At 42.9% G+C, this 21518-nt stretch overlaps 2 protein-coding genes across 2 annotated transcripts in view; one reads left to right on the top strand and one right to left on the bottom strand.

The window, feature by feature from the left end:
* Positions 1 to 3554: 3554 nt before the first annotated feature.
* Positions 3555 to 11056, top strand: Spx (spexin hormone). Its single transcript, XM_034512632.2, has 6 exons — positions 3555 to 3814; positions 4163 to 4243; positions 4358 to 4415; positions 5118 to 5180; positions 6748 to 6837; positions 8859 to 11056. The coding sequence occupies exons 1-6, from the start codon at positions 3809 to 3811 to the stop codon at positions 8915 to 8917; spliced, it is 357 nt and encodes a 118-aa protein (XP_034368523.1). The 5' UTR covers positions 3555 to 3808; the 3' UTR covers positions 8918 to 11056.
* Positions 11057 to 14979: 3923 nt separating this feature from the next.
* Positions 14980 to 21518, bottom strand: part of Gys2 (glycogen synthase 2) — a 42932-nt gene continuing 36393 nt past the window's right edge. The window contains exons 14-17 of the mRNA XM_034511922.2: positions 20081 to 20244; positions 18976 to 19056; positions 15758 to 15997; positions 14980 to 15199 (exon numbers count right to left, since the gene is read on the bottom strand). Of these exons, the coding sequence (XP_034367813.1) occupies positions 15773 to 15997; positions 18976 to 19056; positions 20081 to 20244 (470 nt within the window). The 3' untranslated portion in view covers positions 14980 to 15199; positions 15758 to 15772. The remainder of the gene's footprint in view (positions 15200 to 15757; positions 15998 to 18975; positions 19057 to 20080; positions 20245 to 21518) is intronic.

Consider the following 21518-nt stretch of genomic DNA (forward strand, 5'->3'; position numbering starts at 1 on the left):
TCTCCCCCACCACGCTGGACAGCCCTTCCCCCCCCCACTCCCCCCCCCCCCATAGGTCCAAGGATGAAGCTACAGGTGTGCACTATGATAAAGCAAGGCCATGTGAAATTGTTGCTTTGAACTTATAATGAACTTATAGAATGAAACACTGCTTTAAACTTACTATCAACATCCTTCTGTAACTCCCCTTTTGTGTAACATTTTACCTATGAGGTAATTCTAATAAAAAATAAAAAAATAAAAAACAAACAAACAAAAAAAAAACTCTTGTCGAAAGAGCTATCAAAAGGCTGAGAGAAAAAAATAAAGTGTGGCGTTTTGGGCTCTGCTCTGTCCACCAAATGTATATATGTACATATGTGGGAAGCCATGGCAAGGTCTTATTCTTGGCAAACACTCACCCTTGGCTCTCAAAGCTATTATTCTTTCTGCTTACCTTCCATGATTCACTTGCTGTATTTTCTGTTCTCAGAACTTGAAACAAGGCCTCATAGCAACCCACCTTAGTAACCCTTCCTCCTGATCTTTAAATTTAGCCAACACCCTGCTAGATAGATGTTTTTAGAACCCTTAGTAATGGCAAGGCTTTGTGAGAACAACAGGCATAACCTAGTTAGACCCCACGGCTGCAGCCAGCTTCCTCCACCTGCAAAGCTCCTTTCCCTTCCTGCCCCTCCCCATATCCTGTTTTCAGAGTATATAACCTGTGTGAACAATAAAATCTTTGCCAGCTTGATCAGACTTCTTGACTTGCTGTGCCTCCTTATTTTCTGGTGCGTCTCAGTCCTCTTCAGAGGGTCTAAGGGTCCCACTTGATTGTCCAGCTGGACTGGACATACATATGTAATGTACATATGTATATGTGTCTGTCTGTCTGTCTGTCTGTCTGTCTGTCCATACTCCAGATAGCAAGGGGAAATGCTCTATAATTTGTATGTGCCAGTCCACTCCCTCCATCCCAGCTTTACTCTTTTAGTATCTGTCTTGGAAATCTGTTCACAGTTCTAAGAAATGGTATGTGCACTTGTGAAATGAATGAAACAGGTTGGTCAAGCCCAACCAGAGTGTGTGCATCTGTGTGTGTGTGTGTGTGTGTGTGTGTGTGTGTGTGTGTGTGTGTGTAGTGGGTGTATGTGTAGTGGGTGTGTGACTGACTTTCTTCCTTTTGTCCTTTTCTTTCTCTCTGGCTCTCAAAGAGTAAATGAACTCTGAGCCTCTTGCCTGGTTGGGGGAGGGAGGGGTCCTTGAGCCAGAGAGAAAAGAACCCAAGTAACTAAGCTTTATTTCTTACTCCCCTGCTGCTATCAGGAGTTAAATTGCCAGAAGCCAGTGGCTTTTGGCCCCAGAATAGCAAAGAGTTAAAGAAAGAGTGAAATTGCCCGAAGTAAGCAGCTTTTGGCCCTGATTGCCATTGCCATTGCCAGCTCCATAGTCCCTTCTGCTGCCTTCCCCAGGGAACTGGATCCTTGGCTAGTCTCCTGCAGTTATCAACAAACAATGACAAACCTAACTGATCTAAACAAAAAGACACACAAGGGAAGTCATCACACCCCAGCACTAATTCTGGAATCTACCACTAACATTGCCTGAATTGCTCTAGAAACTAGACCTGCCTATAGCCATACTATACCAGGGGCTCTGTCTTCCCTAGCTGAAGACTCCATCAAACACAATACATGCTAAGGAAGCCTGGGAGGTGCAGCACTCTACAAGGCAGGAAGACATTTGTCATCTGCACAAAAGAAGAAGAGTCCACCACCCAATGACATTGTAATTCCACAAATCACAGCTCAGACTACCCAGATTCATCATTTCTCCTCCTCAAAACATGACTTTTTTCAGGCTGCCAATGGTTGTTTTGATTTCTTTATATTTTATTTGAAATTTAACCCACTCCAATTTTGCCTCTAACTTTAGACAGCAATATACTTTCAAATCCAATGGCTATTGCCTCACATCTTGTGTGGGCTCCCAAATTTTAAACTACTTTTATTTATTTATTTATTTATTTATTTATTTATTTTAGTATGTGCACGCACGACACCATGTGTGAAGTTAGAAGACAATTTACAGGAGTCAGTTTTCTCCTTCTACCATATGAGTCCCAGGTACAAAACTAAAGTTATTAATTAGTCTTGGTAGCCAGCACCTTTACCTGCTGGGCCATGTCATCAGCCCCTTGGGTTATCAACACCACAGACCTCCTTGATATCACCTCTTTTCCTAGACCTTTTTCTATGCGGCTTCTATGTGTGTGCTTCGGTAGCTCTGCCCAGTCCTCCTGTGATAGCTTCATTCATGCCCCATCTTTCCCCCGATTTTAAATTCTTAGAATTCATTCAGTTCTTACAGTGGATCGCTTCGACGTTTAGAAAGGGAAAAGCTGGGTGGGGGCTGGAGAGATGGTTTGGCGGTTAAGAGCACTGACTGCTCTTCCAGATGGTCCTGAGTTCAATTCCCAGCAACCACATGGTGGCTAATAACCATCTGTAATGGGATCCAATGGCCTCTTCTGGTGTGTCTGAAGAAAACAACAGTGTACTCATATAAATAAAATAAATAAATCTAAAAAAAAAAAGAAAGAAAGAAAGGGAAAAGCTAAGCAAACCTCCTCTTTGCTGGGCTCCTAAGTCTGACATCTCCAGTTACCTGGCTTACATTTCTACTTGCTTGTGGAATACACATTTTTATTTCTGTGTTCATAATTTGGTTTCTTAGGAAGTCTCTGTGGTTCCTCTAAACTGTTTCATTTACTCATGCTTGAGCCAGAACTCTAAGCAACAACCATGGCTGACTTACTTATTTTCTCCTGCTCTCACGTCTGCTTGACCTGTTAGTCCTGTATTTTCCACCTCCGAAGTCATTTCTATCTCTCCATTCCTTCCCACTCCTTTTCTAGCCTTCCACCACAGCCTTTTGCTTGGGACCATTTTCATATGTACTAGCCAGTTCCAAGTGCCCTCCCTTGTGATGCCCCCACCCCCACCCCACACAGTGTTGCTGCCTTCCTCTGCATCAAATAAACCAAGCTGCTTGCTGTGTTTTCCTTGTGTTTCCTTGTGTGTGTGTGTGTGTGTGTGTGTGTGTGTGTGTGTCTGTCTGTCTGTCTGTCTGTCTGTCTGTCTGTCTGTCTGTAATGTGTAACTGGAATATTAATTCCAACTTCCCTGGAATCTTAGTTTTCAAATCTTCTTGACTTTTACTCCCTCTAAGATAACCCAGCTCTGTCATGTCGTCTTGGCTGCATTTACTTACTAACCTAAGCATGGTGCCAGTAACTTAGAGCCCCCCCCCCCACTAAAAGATTAGATTTGAGACCAAACGGTAGGAGGTAGACATTCAACACATACCTGTTAAATCACTGTCTAGATGGACACTTGAATGAATGAATGACTGGTGTCAAGTTCCTCTGAGGCTCCCTAACCTTTTCACATTCACAGGGGTGATTCATCTCCACCCACAGTTATGCTATCCGTTTGTTTCATTCATAATGGTAAGATGCATTGAGCGGCTAACAGGAAAAACAAAGGTGACGGCGCTGATACAGTCAGAATGTCTCCTGGCTGGTGTGCTCAATTCCTAAACAAATGATATCCGCTCATCAATCATTGTCCTATTTCTGCCAATTAGACCTCCCCAGAGGAGTCATCAGATCGGCTCAGTTCTGGAGATTGACAAGCTGACCCCGTGGACTCCTTTCCCCTGTGCAGACTCAAACATTAGGAGTTTTTAAAGCCCGGGATCGTAACAGGATTGGAAGACTGAAAGGTCCGGCAAGAGGCTGTGGGGCTCTGGACAGGGCCTGAACATGAAGGTAAGCAGCAGATGTGTGTGTGTGTGACATCTTTCCAGCTGTTCTAGAAATTGTCCACCTCTCTACTAAGTTATATGTACTGAGCATTGTCGTGACTGGACATTTAAAGAATGGTGCCTTTAAGTAGTGCAATCGTCTGATTTTGGAATAGAAGAGCTTATCCTCCAATTCTTTATTTGGGTGAAGTTATGAAAGTAATATCTTTCTAGTTTTTAAAGTTACTCTTTGTGGATTAACTAGAATGGGATCAAATACTGAAGTGAGGGGCCTGCTGCCCTGTCAGAAGAGGAAGAAAAAAAAATGCATGCACACTCCGATGAACCTGTGTTTGGTTGATGTGTCTTGTAGGGGCCCAACATCCTGACAGTGACAGCCTTGGCCCTTCTCCTGGTGCTGTCTGTTCTGGAAAATTCCAGCGGTGCTCCGCAGGTAATTGCATATAGAGAATACAAATCCTGGGTTCAGACTATGAGGCCTCTGTTTTTCCCTTTTTCACCTGCTCCCCTGTGATAACAACTCTTCTCTCCTCCCTGTGCTGCGCAGAGACTCTCTGAGAAGAGGAACTGGACTCCCCAAGCTATGCTCTATCTGAAGGGCGCACGTGAGTTCCAAACTCTTTATTCTCTTCACCGAGGTTGATGGGAGACATCCGGGAACCATGAAGGCCTGCGTCAAAAGCCTGGGGAGACAGTGTCACAGCTGGCTCCAGTAAATAATTAGGATCTCAGACAATGCAGAAAATGTAGGCAAGGACAGATGGGACAGACAAAGATACCCTAATGGCCAGAAACCCTCCACCAGAGAGGAGCCCAGTGTCTCTACTGAATCCCGGCACTCTCAAAGCTGAGGCAGAATTGCTGTGAGTGGACGGCTAGCTTGGGCTACATAGTGGGTTCCAGGTCAAACTAAGATCCTGTTAAGGAATGAAGGTGGAAGGAGAAGGGAGAGAAGAAGAAAGAGCTGGAGAAGGGTTCAAGAAAGGGGGAAGGAAGGAAGGGGAGGAGGAAAAAGTGGGGGATAAGAAGGAAGAAGGGGAAGAGGAAGAGAGGGAGGGAATGAAGAAAAGCTGGTTGATTGAATTTAGGGTACTGTTTGCACCAACAAGGTGTCTGGGGCTGGAGAAGCATCGAATGATCTTAACAAAAGAAGTTAGGAAGGGAGGGAGGAAGGGCAGGGGTGGAAGGAAAGGGAAAAGCACGCGCGATTTCTGCTGGTGTGCGAATCGGGGGTCGCCTCGGTGGCTGGAACCCGCAGTCTCCCCGGTCCTGGGGTCTAGATGCCTCAGCCCGCATCTCCCCCGCAGAGGGCCGCCGCTTCATCTCCGACCAGAGCCGCAGGAAGGAGCTTGCAGACCGGCCGCCTCCAGGTGAGTGAGTGCTGTGCCTGCGGCGGGGCTCCACCTGCCCTGTCCCCTAGGAGGCAGCTGGTGAGCCGGGATCCCCAGACAGGCAGGGTCTGCGCGCACAGACACAAGGCAGAAAGAAGCACGCTCGGTTATTTATGCAAAGAGCCTTGCTCTTTCTCCTCCTAAACAGCAGTTACTATTAAAGAATTACTTAGGCATTTCAAGTGTATCTACCTCCCAAATTATTAGAAACAGCTACCAAAGGTTTTAAACCAAAAGCTATAAAGTAAAAGCTATGAATGAATGATTGAGCCACGTGTGAATGACTGAGAGGAGGATCAGTTTTCTTTTGGAAAAAGCTCTGGATAAGCCATCCAATCGCAAGTCATCAGCCCTAAATAGTTGTAGGAAAAGGAGGGGAGGGGGAGGCAGAGAGGAGGGGAGGGAGAGAAAGAGGAAGGGAAGAAAAAGTCATGAATTATAGAGGATGCATAAGAAGAGTTGGGGGACAGAGAGCGGGTGGGAACTTACGTAAACTACTCATCATGTATGAAATTCTCAAAAAAAAAAATTAAGAAATAGGTCCAGGAACATTTTTTTTCTTGATGAACTTCATGTCATTGTAGTTTTAAAAAGAAGAAAAATTTAATTTCTGTAAAATTTTGTATAGAAATACCAAGAATAAAAGCTATACTTACTTGGAGCGAGATTCAACATGGCTTAGCATACCCACAACAGACGCTCTGTGAGCTTTCATTTCAGTTCCTGAGTTTGCAGTGTGGTTGGCTTTGTGTGTGTGTGTGTGTGTGTGTGTGTGTGTGTGTGTGTGTGTGTGTGTAAAATATGTTTCTTCTCTTCCTGCTACTTCCAATTAAAACTCACAGTCTGTGCTAGATGAGGACCGTGTCGTCTGTGAACTTAAATCTGAAACAGAGTGCAGCCGCTTATTCCTGTAGCGCAGTCAACACGTAACTCAGGAAAAGTGAAATAACTGAATATTTAGCCAGTGTATCTTCATTCAAATAGCTAATTACCTCATATGTGGCCAAGAATGTAGATGTTTATCTCAAATTGATTTGGGAGGAGGAAAGCAGGGAGATGGGCTCCAATGAGATATTTTGGCCAAGACAACCTTCTTTAAGACATATTCCTAACATTCATCCTCGGGTATAAACACAGCAAAAACAATTGGAAGATCACTGTGGGGCCAGCAAGATTGATCAGCAGACAAAGGCACCTGCCACCAAACCTTACTAAGTTCAAGCCATAGGACCCACATATGGAAGAAGAGAGGAGAGTTGGGTGTGGGTGCACACGTGAACACACACACACACACACACACACGAATGCACTAAATAAAATGCAGTATAAATGTTTAATGTTTTTTTTTTTTAAATGAGTACACAATGAACTCTGCTTCACCGAGGTTTTCCTGGTCTCACCCTGCAGAGTAAGATTCGTGTACATGAATGTTTAGTTGACACAAATATTTGAATGCTAATCTGTTTACAGTGTTAATGGACAGGAATGTATAACTGCTTCTTTGTTTCCATGAATATCAAGGCTGAACACGTTTCTGTTTCTCCAGAAAGACGAAACCCAGATCTTCAACTGCTGACTCTCCCAGAGGCTGCAGCCCTGTTTCTGGCTTCCTTGGAAAAACCACAAAAAGGTGCAGGTGTGTAGGCTTCTTTGTATTCTGGACTGAGGACATTTGCATACTGACTTCTCCCTCGAAAACCCACAGAAAGGCTTATTCAATAAAAGCCAGTGTACTTCCCAGTAAAATGAGTTCCAAAAATACAAAAACACTAACTTGATGAGAGTGGGAAATTGTGTATGAATTTCATGAACTACAGCCTACTGTTAGTAACATTTGTTCGTTGGTTTTGACTATAATGCCTATGTACCCCAGTCTGGCTTCAGATTCCCTATGTAGCAAAGGCTGGCCTTGAACATCTTATCCTCCTGCCTCCACCAAATAGGACTTTTAAAACTGAAGGAGTTCCAATCGGCGTTATTGTTTTATAATTAAGAACAGTAAAGCCAAAAAATATGAAATAATCAAAATCTAACTGCTCCTCATTCAAAATTAAACCAAATGAAAGTGCTGATTGCCAATCCCCTTTCCCTTTCCCACACAGCGGTAGGTGTGGCTCACCCTCACAGACAGGGGCAGCTCTGACTACAGGCCTGGGTTGTTATTACTTTTCTATCCAGTTTCTAAGCTAGGAGTGATGTAATCTTCAAACAGATACACAGCTCTGTCCCTGTGGTCTAAAAGTGCCAGTAGAATTAAGGCATCTTGGCAATGGATCAGCTGGGTCTTTGGAACTTCATAGACCTGGGTGTAAATCCGTGCCACACTGAGTGAGGACATCCAGGGGTAACTTTTGAGTTCATTCTCTCCTTCCACCATGATGGTTCCAGGAACTGAAATCGGGTTGTGGGCTTGAGAGCAGGTGCCCTTCCCTGCTGTGCCCTCTCACTGGCTCTAATGATTGACATGTTCTGAGTAGCTTGTCTCTGGAGATCAGCTAAAGAAGCCAAGTTTTATTAACCCAAATAAATGGAGGAGTGTTGGGCCCCCATATCATATGTCAATCATTATCTCTAATATTTTCATTGCAGAATCTCTAGGTATCATCTGGATGTCTCTTCCATCATAAGCTTAAATTCCAATGGAGTTTGTACTGGGATGGTTTTCTGTTCTACCTCTACCCCTTAGGCATGTATCCATCCCTCTGCCCACATTTTCTTTCCCTCCAGAAAGAAGCACATTATTTAATTACTATTTTTCAAAAGGTGTGAGCAACTGAGGTAGGCCAGGATTCAAATTATATTGTGACTAACTGAAGGAACGTTGCTTTATCTAGAAGGCAATCATTGAAAAATTAGAATCTAGGGCACACATGCTACGTCGGTCACTCCTCTCTACCCCACTTTAGGTTTCATCCCTAGTGCTTTGTATATAGGACCTTGTTCTAGCTAATCTTTATGAGACGCTCTAGGCCTGACATTTTTGCACTTGCATCCTGCTCACAAGTGTGTTTGCCTTTGGTCTCAGTGCTTACCCAGAAGAAATCACCTGATGAAGGAATATCTTCAAGTGTGTTCCCATGTCATCTTTCCCATGTGGGAGATATATCAGCGGGAAACACAGGGTACAACATTTTGATACAAGTGAATGGTTATGACGTCAGGTGTTTAGACTGGAGGCATGCTAATCAAAGCAAGACATACACCCTCGTTATACTTCTGCCAGACTTGCCACATCACACATAATTTATTGTGGAGATTTGGATGTTGGGGGCCAGAATGTAGCTCAGTTGGTAGAGTGTTTTTCCAGCAAGCACAAGGCCTTGGGGCTCAATCCCTAGGACTACATCAAAAAGCATGGTAGTGATTGTCTGTAATTCCAGGACTTGAGAAGTGGAGGCAGGAGGATCAGAAGTTCAAGTACATCCTCAGCTACGTACATACTGGATAAAAAAAAAAATGTGAATCTCCAGGCATGTCTCTGTGTGAGGGGGCAAATTTAAAGTCAAACAAATCAAACTCATACTTTTCAAATAGTTGTTGGTACCATTGACCATGATTGGTTTAACTTGAGAAGTAAAATGTCTATTTCCTGTTCTTTGCTCTAAAGCTAAGACTGTGTGTTCACTTTAAGCTGTTCTCTTTCTTTCTTTCTTACAGATGAAGGAGGGAATTTTGCTAAAAGAAAACTCCTGGAAGACAAACTCTTGAACTGGTAAAAACGCACCAGGACATCTTTAAATGTAGTTCTAGTTATGATGAAAACTGGAACCACGTGAGGGGCACCATGCACCCTTCCTCTTCCTTTCACCCTAGACACCTGTACCTCTCGGTTTAGTCACACGGAATTCTTGGATACAACCATCATGTTGTACTGCTTTGGCTTGGCATCACCCGTGTCTCACGTAGACTTGGATGTTATAGGGTCTTTCAAGTGCCAAGACTGAGAACACAGAAATGTTCTTTCTTCTCCCTACAGTCTGGCCCTGTTTGTTTCCTTATCCCATCACTCTCTTGCCTTTGGTGCCACTCAGCAGCAAATCTCTCGACGTTCCTCCTTTTCCCATCCCCAGTAAGAGAGAGGGCGCTTCAGGAAAAGAATGAATAGTATGTCTTTTTTGTAACTCATCTAGGAGAGGTCAATTAAGGAGGGAGGTGAGGGGAAGAGATCTGATAAAGCTCCCACAAAAACACATCTCTGTCGATGCTGAGGCAGGGCACCCTCCATGATGCTGAAACCCTTGAAAGGTCTGTGAAGACCCAGGACTGGGAGCCTCTTTGTGTTCCTAGAGCATCTAACTAAATTCCACTTAGAAACTTGGACCTTAAGGTTATTGGCACATAAGCACATGGTGATGTAAGAGTTTACTGGAGCATATGGCACACAAAGGTTCAAACCAGTTGTTCGGGTTCAGAGGTAGCCCATTTTCTGTGGCTGAAAGAGACTCCATCATGACTTTACATTAAGGTATTTCCATGACACAAGTGCATGCTATATGCATGATTTATCCTTTTCTATGCATACACACACACACACACACATACACACACATACACACAGAGAAAGAGAGAGAGAGGCACGTGCACAAACACATACACACAGTGAAGGAATTTGGGAGTGAAATCTCTTTAGCAAGGAGACTGACTTATTTGGAATTACAGGGTGATTGCAATAGTTATTTTTTACCTACTCAGTTCAGAATCACTAACCATAAGTGCTCACGTGACAAATAGTGATACTTACTGTCCTCAGCTTACAGTTATTACCTTGTAACTATACAGTAGCTTTGTGTAAATACCTCTGTAATCTGGTACTTTAACTCAACTGTGTTTAGTAATCAAAACCATGTGCATACGTTTTGTCTGCCTCTCAGTTAGTAATTAAATAATAAAACTATATTCAAGTAAATGTACTATTGGCTTCTGTCAAAAATATTCAAGCTCTAAGTCTGAGTGTCATCCTCAAAGGCTCCTGTCACTAGTCATGACTTGACATTGAAGTGCGTATACTAGAGAATCCCATACCCAGCTTATCGAGTTACTGATGGGGGACACAGTGGCATATATTGCTCATTTAAATAGTTTTTGTCCCAAAGCTGCTTCTAACATCTAGCTAACACTGTCCCATATGGCCTTGAGTGTTTCATGCTATAATGTAGCTTTTTAAAAGCTATCTAAATGGCTGTAGCTATTCAAGTAACACCCTTCTCTTCATCACATTCCTTAAATGCTTCCCAGTACAAATGTACAAATTATATGGCTCCCTCTCTCCAGTTTGATCAAACTTCTCAACCCTCCTAAGATGTGTCTTTGTTGGGTTTTCCTTGCTACAGTAAATTACCAATAATTTGTCATTGTAAAAAAGGTCTATTTTGATTTGGGGTTCGGAAGACTGTAAGGTCCAAGAACATGTTTCTGGCATCTGTCTAGTGTTTTGAAGAACCTAGTGCTGTTCACAACCTGGGAGAAAAGTGGAAGCCAAGAAAATCCATGTGAAAACAAAGGAAGAACAGGAGGAGAGCATACATTTCATAACAACACATTTTGGTGTAATGACCCAGTCCTCAGGCCCTCAAAGAACTGCATTAATCACTTCCAATGACTTAATAGCTTTTTAAATTTTTGTTTATAGTAGGAATTTAACCTACGCTTTGTGCATGCTCACTGTATGTTACTGGGCTTCACTCCCAGGCCTTTTAATAACATCTTAGAAGCCCCACCCTCTAATGATAGTAAGCAAATTCCAACATGAACAGAAGGAAAGACTACTTTCTAGCCAGAACAGTGTGTGCTCTCAATTCCCTTTGTTTCTACCTTTGCACAAAATGAGATGAATAAAGTCATGGATCAAAGACTGACTCTTGATTGTCTATCTCTCTGTGTTTCTGACTGATGTCTCTCCTAAACCCAACACCATTGCAATCCTGAAAGAGAAGACACAAGGGCAAAGGGGCTCTGACTTGTTTAGACCAGCATCCAGTCCACACCTCCTCTGTGCTTCGTTAAAAGCATGAGTGTGTATACTAGAACCCTTGAGTCTGGCTGTTTTATCATGGCCTTGGTTGGTGGTACAAACAGCTCCACTCAGTTCAGTCTTTCCAGTGGCCATTCTCCTAGGAAGAGCTCAATTCTCACTTTATTTGCCATCGTACAATTAATTATTAATTAATTTTTTTACTATTTTTATTTAATATCTATATATTTATTGATTAATTATTAATTATTAATATAATTATTAATTAACTATATAATATGACCTGTAATTATTCCTGTCTGAAAGAACTGCAGGGACAAAAATGGAAAAGAGCCTGAGGAAAAGGAGGTCCAGCAACAGGCCCAAAGTGGAATCCAGCTCAAGGGGCAAGCCCAAGGCTTGACACTATTACTGAGGCTATGGAGCACTCACAAAAAGGGACCTATCATGACTGCCCTCCAAAACACCCAACAAGCAGCTGAAAGAGTCAGATGCAGATATTTGTACCCAATCACTGGACAGAAGCTGCTGACCCCTGTGTGTTGGGAGCTGACTTAAGCAGAAAGTGGCTAGATCAACTTTGCAGCCATCTGGAACCATATACCCTGATGAAAGACTTGGTTGTCAAAAGCCTATAACAGCTGAAGCACACTCTGATAAATATATTGTTTATCCCACATAGCTTGCTTTGCTGTTTAGTGGCCTCAGCTGTATGGTGCACGTGGTAAAATGTTTTCACCTGTGTTCTCTTGCTTGTGTATATAAATACCTCAGAATTCCCTTCAATAGGGGAGACTTGATAAAGAAGAGACTTGATCACACCCTGTCTTGTCTCCATTCTTCTCGTCTCTTGCCCCAAGAGCCACACTCTCTCTTGACCAGAGCACTTAGCCCCAAAAGCGTTGAGGCAAAGTGTTGAGGCAGAATGTGGGCCTCAACACCTGTGGTCGAATAAGGGAAAGGCTGGAAGAAGCTGAGGAGGAGGGCGACCCTGTAGGAGGACCAGCAGTCTCAATTAACGTGGACCCTCGAGATCTCTTGAACACTGGACCACCAACTAGGCAGCATACACCAGCTGATATGAGGCCCCCAACACGTATACAGCAGAGGACTGCCAGGTCTGGGTTCAGTCAGAGAAGATGCACCTAACCCTCAAGAGGCTGGAGGCCCCAGGGAGTAGAGAGGTCTGGTGAGGTAAGGGGTGAGGGGTGGGGATATCCTCGTGAAGATGGAGGTGGAAGGCAGGGGTGTGGGCTGAGGTATGGGATGTGGAACAGACAGAAGTTGGACCAGGAGGGGAATAAAATCTGGAGTGTAAAAAAGTAAAAAGGAGCGGGGGATGGGGAAAGTGGATAACATCTGAAATGTAAATAAGTAGAATGTCCAATAAAAATACATTTAAAAATTAGAAATAAAAAAAATTAAATTAAACAACAACAACAAAAAAACCACTCTGTGGAGATGTAGCCCAATCACCATGTTACTTCGTAAAAATTCGGGCCCCTCCCATGAGGCCTCTTAGGATTTTCTCAAGGAAAGTCTTCCTGGTGTCTTGAAAATCCATCAGTGTAACATTTGTAAGACCTAAAGTTCATAGCTGCCTGAGTAAAACCAGCTCTGTTCTCCATGATGTTGCCATAGGAGAGAGGTGGGTTCAGGTAGCTCGGAATGCTAAAATAAAACACCCTTCATGGGCAGTTTAACAAAAACAGATTTGCCTCTTAGAGTTCTGCAAGTAGACAGTCATCATGTTGATAGAAATGAATGTCTGCTGTGGGCGACTTCCCCATACATGACTCTTTGCTGTGACTACATTCTAAGAGATGGAAAAGCAAGGGAGCTTCCTGGGGCCTCCTGCCCCCGCCCCCGCCCCGACCCCGCCCCCGACCCCGACCCCCGACCCCGACCCCCGACCCTGCTCTTCCTATTCCTATTCCTCTTCCTCCTTTTCTTCCTCTTCCCCCTCTTCCTCTTCCTCCTCCTCCTTCTCTGCCTGTTTTCAAATTATGCCCCCTCATATTTTTCCTTATTCTCCCTCCTTTCCCTCCTTTCCTTCCTTTCCTTCTTCCACCCTCCCCTGCTCTCTCCCTTCTTTCTTTCCCCTTTGTCCTTTCTCTCTTCTTGTTTTGGTACTGGGTATTGAACCTTGAGTCCCATGCAATTGAACAAGCAATCTGTCTCTGAGCTATGACCCCAGCTGGGCAGCCACTTTTCTAAGGTCACTAACATCATTCCTAAAGACTATACCCTCGTGATCTTACAAAGGCCGTGCTTCCAATGTTATCATATTGGCGGATTTTTAACAGAACTGAGCTTTATCTAATTCACGTCCCTTCTTCTATGTTAGCTTGATTGATTACTTGCATCCATGTTTCCACTTTCTCTATGAGGAAACAGGTGTTGGATGGCAGCCTCCCCTTGGTCTTCAACCATGTGACATTGTGCCTCTTTCACTGTTACCTTCAACAACTCAGCTCTACAAAGGTCAACACTTCGACAGAACATGTTCAGAGGTTAACTGAAATGGCAAGCAAAGTGATCACTATGCAGTGAGTGGGACGCAGTGAATGGCTAGTCAGTTATGAGAAAAAGAAACGGGTGAATCTGGAGTCTGTTGTTAGTGTTGTGTAGTGGCATATTTTCCAGAAAGTTGGGAGGAGCTAAGGTGGGAGGAGTAAAAAGAAGAAGAGGAGGAGTAAGGAGAGGAAGAGGAGAAAGAGGAGGAGGAGCTGGGGAGGCAGAGATGGAGGAGCGATGGAGAACCACGAATGTATCGGGAGTAGCCCTGGGTAACAACTTATATCTAGGTTAGATATTGGGAAACACCTCTAATTGTGTGAGCATATTGTTAATTGAGTATTATCAAACATATAAAACCTTTGGTTAATCTTTAAACTTTAGAGTCTCATTTCTACCGGGTAACTCGAGGATGGTGGGATGGTCTGGGCACAGTCCAGCATTATGGAGACAGCATGGAAGATTGGCAGAGATTGGCAGAGCCATCTCCCACGCTGGCATCTTGTGGGTGGCAGGGCCGGTGTCTCTGGCCCTCCTGAGCTGGGTAGCAACAAGAACACGCCTTAGTTCGAGACCTCAGGCCTAGCCTGAAGATGGTGGCTGATTGAGAACAAGCCAGATCAGGTGCCACCATTTTTTAAATATCTCCCACACCAGTGTTGTGTCAATTTAGATTTTATAATACTTGACACACACCTGTTTATGTGCAATCATTCAACCACCCCCTTAAACATACCACAAAACATGTTAGCGAAACCATTCTACATTTGAGCAAACTTCTTCAGGAAGAAGCTGAGGAGGAGAGCAACCCCATAAAAAGACCAGCAGTCTCAACTAACCTACCCCTCACGGAGATCTCTCATACACTGAGCCACCAGCCAGGCAGCATACACCAGCTGGTATGAGACACCAGACACATATACAGCCGAGGACTGCCTGGTCTGGCCTCAGTGAGAGAAGATGCACCTAACCCTTGAGAGACTTCAGGTCCCAGAGAGTGGGGAGGACTGGTGGAGTGGGGGGAGTGGGGACATCCTATTGGAGGTAGGGGTTAGGGGATGGTGCAGGGGGGCCGAGGAATGGGATGTGGAACAGTCAGAGGGTGGACCGGGAGGGAGATAATGACTGGACTGTAGAAAAAAAGATAATAATAATAATAATAACAACTTTCAGTGATGTTAGGTACTATTCACAACATGTGCTCCTCCTCATGTTTTATTCTGATTTCTGGAACATTTTAAGCAAGTTATCATCAAAGAAAATGAGATGTACAAACAGTGACACATTGAGTCATTTGAGTTCTGCAATTTATTATGGATAACAGATTGAAATTTCCAATCACACAACAAAAGCACCATTAACAGTAAGGTGACATGTGTCAGTGGTTACAAGTTACTATCAGTGTTCTGGACACAAATTCTAGATTTCAGACGTCCTGCTGTAAATACCTGTCGGTATGCATCAGGCGATGGATTTGGGGCAGCTCACTTTCTTGTGGATTTTGAATCATCTGCAGAGCAAAACGGAAATTCACGGCTTTAATGCACATGATAAAAGAATAACAAAGCCTCAATTACCTACAATATGTGAGCCATGTAATCCTAGTTATGGTTCTATCTCTGCTGGAAGAGATTTGTTTAGAATAGAGAAGCTTCATAAATATTAATCAAAGGATTATGATGATAGTGCTGTAGAAAATCAGTAGCTAAAGTTTTCTGATCATTTACATTAACCATTATTTTTCAATGTAGGATCCTACTCTATAGCTCAGTCTGCTCTTCCAATTATGGCAATCCTCCTGCCTCAGCCTTCTGAGTGCTAGGATTACAAGTGTGAATTACCATCTCCAGCTAAATTAACCATCTTTAAAATTTCCTCCAGTCCTGCCCTTTAAAAATACCCATCATCTCTAAATTTACAGGGACAACAAGACCCAAAGATAAAAAATGTTGATTTTATTCCAAATTACAAAACTGTCATTCACTAAATATCTTCCATTCTTTGTGGGCAGAGAATAGATTCCATTGCGATTCTTAGAGGAATTTCACTCTCAGAGGATCATCCTTACTTCATCTGAGCTCAATCAGTTCTTATATTCTCCGTGAAGCTTTTTCTTCCCCTTTGGAACGTGGTTCATATAAAACGGTGACTTGATATTCAGCCGATCCCTCTCAGCCTCCTCTTCCTCATCATATCTCTCATCCTCGTCTCCTTCGTTTTCCACATCACTGCTCTGAGGACTAGAGGTCTGGGATCCTGCCGGAGAAGGTGGTACTGAGGAAGGCCTGGGATACCTAAAGCCATCCGTCTGCCAAAGACAAATGAGGCACAGATGTTAAAAAAAGACTTCTTGGTTTTCTCTCTTTTGTTTTGTTGTTGTTGTTGTTGAAACAGTGTCTCTATATAGCCCTTGCTGTCCTGGAACTCACAATGCTCACAGAGTTCCACCTGCCTTTGTCTAACCCCCTGACTGGTTTTATCTTACACTCCTGGCTGGTTTTATCTTTCTTAATGTAACAGTTATTAAATTTTCTAATTACATTATGTAATACACACACACACACACACACAGAGAGAGAGAGAGAGAGAGAGAGAGAGAGAGAGAGAGAGAGAGAGAGAGAGAGAGAGAGAATGAATTACAGATACCAGATGAGAACATCAGGTTCACCTGGGCTGGAGTAACAGGCAATTATTCCTCGAGGAGTGCTGGCAACTGAATTCAGGTTCTCTGAAAGAGCAGCAAGCACTCTTAACTGATGAGCTACCTCTAACTTCTTGGTTTTTGCACACAGTACTAATGCTAATTGAATTGTTTCTAGGTAGTCAGTTGTGATCCTCCAGGAGCTCACGAACTTTGATGCTGGTACTATCACCATTAAGATGGAGTCATTAAACATGCACTTGTCTTTGATTCAGCACTAAAGTGCACCAAGTGCTACACTGTCTATAATAATTGTATATAATCGTAAACTCTATAATTTAACATTTTAGTAATATTCTCATAAATTTGTTCTTCCTGCTTCCCCTCTGAGAGGGAGAGAGAGAGAGAGAGAGAGAGAGAGAGAGAGAGAGCAAATGACTTACTGAAGGTCACAGCAAGTACATGGTACAATGAAACTCAGTTCCAGGTCTGTGACAACCCCAGGGTCTCTCTTTAGTCTCACTTGTATCACATCATTTTACTTTGTGAGAAAATACCACATGGTTTCAGTGACACTGCCCAGCTAGCTCAGAGTCACTGAGAAAGCTCACTTGACAAACCCATGCTGAGCATCAACTGTATGTCATGAATCACAATGCCACCAAAGACATAGCTTGGCTACTGTGTCCTTGCCTCATACAGTGTGTGTGCTTGGAAGGCCCTGGTCAACTTCTGTTTCAGTCACTCATGTACATTATTATTATGTCACACACTCATAGTCCTTTCAAGCTCCTGCTACTTTGCCTGCAAGTAGAAAAGGAAGTGGAGCATGATCAACCCATCACAGGCCACTCGCTAAAGGAGACTCCCTCAGTGACCTGAATCGGCTTATGACAGTTTCCTCAGTGAGGGGAGGGCCAAATGACTCCCATCCTTCTATGGTAAAATACTAATTCATTCCCTGCACCCATGTGCATACAAGTAGCACCAGTTGGACTCAGTGGGTCAGGAAGGAAAAGGAAAAAAGAGGAAGAGGAGGGAAAACCCTGAAGTTGGTGTGTGTGTGTGTGTGTGTGTGTGTGAGTGAGATGATCTAAATACATTGTACTCATGTGTGAAATTATCAAGGAAGGAATCTTTAAAAAGAGTTGAACCTGCACTTAGGAATAAAAGCTAAATACTCACTAATTGAATAAGATTAAATCGTGAATTTTCTTCCGAGTCAGGAAGTCAAAGTGTATCTTTAAGTGAATGAGGCGCCCAGCCCTCCCAGTGCTCACATGGTAACGCAAAGGTTAGAATGTGCAGAGGGGAAGGAGGGGGATCCTCTTGCCTCCTCTGAGACTAATCCTTCTCTATCTTATCTTAAAATCAAAGCTAGGTGGGCTAGGTGTTGCGTTATTTAGTAAAATTGTTTCAGTACAAATGACGCCTGCCTGAGACTCCTGATCGGAGCACAGCTGGACAGGTGTTCATGGGCCTGTGATGTGGATGGATGGTTTCGGGAGGTGGGGGTGATGAAAGTGATGACCTTTGACACTGAGCATATTTGTTGTGAAAATTATTAAAAGCCCGTTTGTGGACATATGCTCAGAAGAGGCTCCTTCAGGACACAAAGGGCCTGAACAAAGTGGGTCTTTTCTGTTTGTTTGTGTGTTTGTGTATATGTTTGTTTAAGGCAGGCTCGTTTCTTGTTGCTCATGTTTGTCTTAAACTCACAAATCTAATTCATCCTTATGACTTGGCCTTCTGAATAACTGGGACTATATGTATATGTCCCTACAGTGATCTTATATACACTGTAGACTCAGATGTCAAATGTACCGTTCATGGTCCACCTGTGGCTACATGAAGCCAAGCATGGCAATGTGTGTGGATCAATACAACACTGTAAACTTTTCTTTAACATAAGATTTCCTTTTTGATTTTTTTTAAATGTCAGGTTGATTGCATGGTTCTCAAGTATACACAACAACATGGTACTGCAATATCAAAAAGGTAGGCTCACTTAGAATATCTTATCTTCTAACTCTGAGGCTGTCCCCCATGGATGCTAGGCTAAAAAGCGTAGTCCTTGGATTGGTGTGCAGATTCCAGCAGGGACTAATCATGCTGTAGAGAAAAACCTGCACACTGCTTCGAGGCGTGTCCCATCTTCTATCTTTAGAAGAGCTCGTGTGTGAACTAGGGTAGTTTCACTGATAGGGATGTCTAATTGGACGTTAGAAGAACACTCTTGTGGGCTGTGCTGAATGGGACATAAACACTCATAGGGTCCAATTCCTCCTCTGAGCTTGAATTTTCTCTATTTTACTCTCGCCAAGTAGCCATTCTAAATTAAAACACTTCCCTAGATAGAGAGCTACTTCCTGTTAGATCAACCCACTCTGTTGTCGAATAACTCTCAGGAGAATGGGAGAGTAACAGAGCCTCGAAGTAACAAGGCAGAGTTGTAATAAAGAATACTTCTCTGATGGCATGAATTAGCCGTCTAGACATGTGTCCCTCAATTCTTCGCTTTGACTCAACTCTAAAAACGGCATGCTATTGGCATATTTTGCTACTTTCAGATTCAAACCTACTGTTAGAACTGCCACATAAGAAGCATCATTTTTGTAAAAGGCAACAACACATTAAGTATTTACCGTTGGTGGTGATGTGGGCTCCAGGTGGAATTTGTCTGGAAAAGCCCTGCTCAGTGTCAGGTGTCTAGCATGCTGGTAATACTGCCAAGAGAAATCCAATTTATACATCAAAATTACATTAGATATGTCAATAACCAAGCTATGATATGCTCTATGTTCCTAACCCTTAAATATCTACCTCAATATTAACTGATAGGTAAAACTTATTGTGGTTTATCATGTAATGTTTTATCCTATCAGGCATTGCATTGACCAACAGCTAGCTGTATATGTAAAGTTGAGGAATCTATGTGTCCCAAGTTTGAGAATAAATGAAGAAATGACTGTCTATAATGTTATGAGCTGTCAATATACATGCCCAGAAACACCAGAAAACATCGAGGGAAATCAGCTGTGTTGGCCAAGCTAAGCTCTGCACTGAGTACAAACGGGACTAAAAATTGCTTTCATTTTTAAATATCTAGAAACTGGACACTAACCCTGCCCAGACCTAGGTAAGAAACAAAACCTCCAAGGCCCTGGCCCTCCTGTTCAAACGAAGTAGTGACATTAACTACTTAGCAGTGACACTTAGCAGGTGGCCGCACCTATTTCTTGACCAGAACTCAATACTATGTGAAAAGCATACCATAGAAAGTTAAGGTACTTCCCTTGGTATTAAATCACTCGGTTTTAAGATAGGTAGATACCTGGGTGTTTACACACCCATTGCACAGGTATAAAGAATTATTGTCTATACTTGTATTCACAAATGATGTCCTTTCCACTCTGCATTGTGGAAGAATACGACTGAATTATCTGGGGAAAGCAAGCAAGGTATTTGCTTTTGACCTTTCTTTTTAACTCCACAAAGCATTTCTGTACACCTGTTATGCATCAAGTTAAGTACAGGCCAGGTTCATGCTACATCCTGACAGACTTGATATCATGGCTATCTAAATCCATGAAGACATGGGTTTATAACTTTGAGCGGTCACATTCAGTACAGGGATATAGCCCTGAGATTTGAGTTTATGGTACTGAGTTGATTTTGACTAGAGGCAAGATTTTCATCCTGCAGAATAATCTCAACATGCTCCTCCACACTCCCGAGGAACTTGCTTACTCTGCCCAGGTATCTCCAGTCCAGAAGATCTGAAAGCCTCTCAGTGCGGTTCCTCTGGATAATTCTTTGGCGACGTGACTGTTTACAAAACCCATAGAGGAACTGAGTCAGCTGGTTACAGGAATCATCTGGAGAGCGGAAGCGCCTGTCGACGATGTAAATACCTGAAGAACACACACACAAATCAAAGCACAACTTCCAACCCGGAGCTAAGGAACATTGCTCCTCTGTTCTTTATTACCTCAGGTTTCACCAAAGACCATGACCAGCCTGCCATCAGTCCCCTGCCTCAGCTACAAAGACCTTTACTTTATCCTTTCCTCCTTAATGTCATGTGCTTCTAAATAATTCTATTTCTTGAATTGTTATTTATTTTTATTTCATGTGCATTGGTGCTTTGCCTGCCTTTATGTCTGTGTAAAGATGTCACATCCCCTGGAACTAGAGTTATAGACAGTTGTGAGCTGCCATGTGGATGCTGGAAATGAAATCAGGTTCTCTGGAAGAGCAGCCAGTGATCTTAACCACTGAGCCATTTTTCCAGTTTGTTTTCGATGATCTTCTAATTATTAAAACCCACCAGCAACCCTCTGCCAAAAGAGGGTTAAAGATCTTATCTTTAAAAAATATCAAGCCCTCTAGGTCATTAATTATCTATTAATTGTTATTAACTAGAAACACCAGGCATAATCTAATACCAGGTCACCTCTCCCCAACTCTGTGTTCCCACTTACAACCTCTAACCTAGTACTGAAAGCTGGCCCCTGCAGACTCAACAGCCAAGGCACAGACAGGACAAATCCTGGCCTAATTTTCTTGTTGTTAGGCAACATGAACAGATATACCACAAAGCAAAAATTCTCCTACGGTCTTAAATAAGTGATTTTTTTTTCTACCTTGATACATGGATCTTTAAAAGAATAAAAGTGTTTTATATGCAGTGGTCCTCAACCTTCCTAATGCTCTGACCCTTTAATACAGTTCCTCATGATGTGCTGACCTCCAACCATAAAATTATTTTTGTTGCTCCTTCATAACTGCAATTTTGCTACTGTTATGAATCATAGTATCAATATCTGACACTCAGGATATCTAATATGTGACCCCTGTGAAAGGGTTCTTAGATGCACAGGTTCAGAACTGCTGCTATAGATGAACCAGTATGCATACTCCTATACTGTGTTATTGCTCCTAGGACTTAAAACAAAATCACTACCATCAAGAAATAAGTTAAAGGTAAAGTTTGCTCAAGGTCTGCCCTTTTGCAATTCTTGGGGGCAGTATAATCAATATTAAGAACATCCCCCCCCCCCATCCCATGGATCTCTACATAAATCTACTTTTAATTAAACAAGAAATACAAACTTTAGTTTCATTTTAGGACAGCTTTAAAGGTGTGCCCTGTGAAGACCCTGATGTCACAATGGAAAGGAAAATC

The sequence above is a fragment of the Arvicanthis niloticus genome, chromosome 9 (genome assembly GCF_011762505.2).
Source record: "Arvicanthis niloticus isolate mArvNil1 chromosome 9, mArvNil1.pat.X, whole genome shotgun sequence".
NCBI lineage: Eukaryota > Metazoa > Chordata > Mammalia > Rodentia > Muridae > Arvicanthis > Arvicanthis niloticus.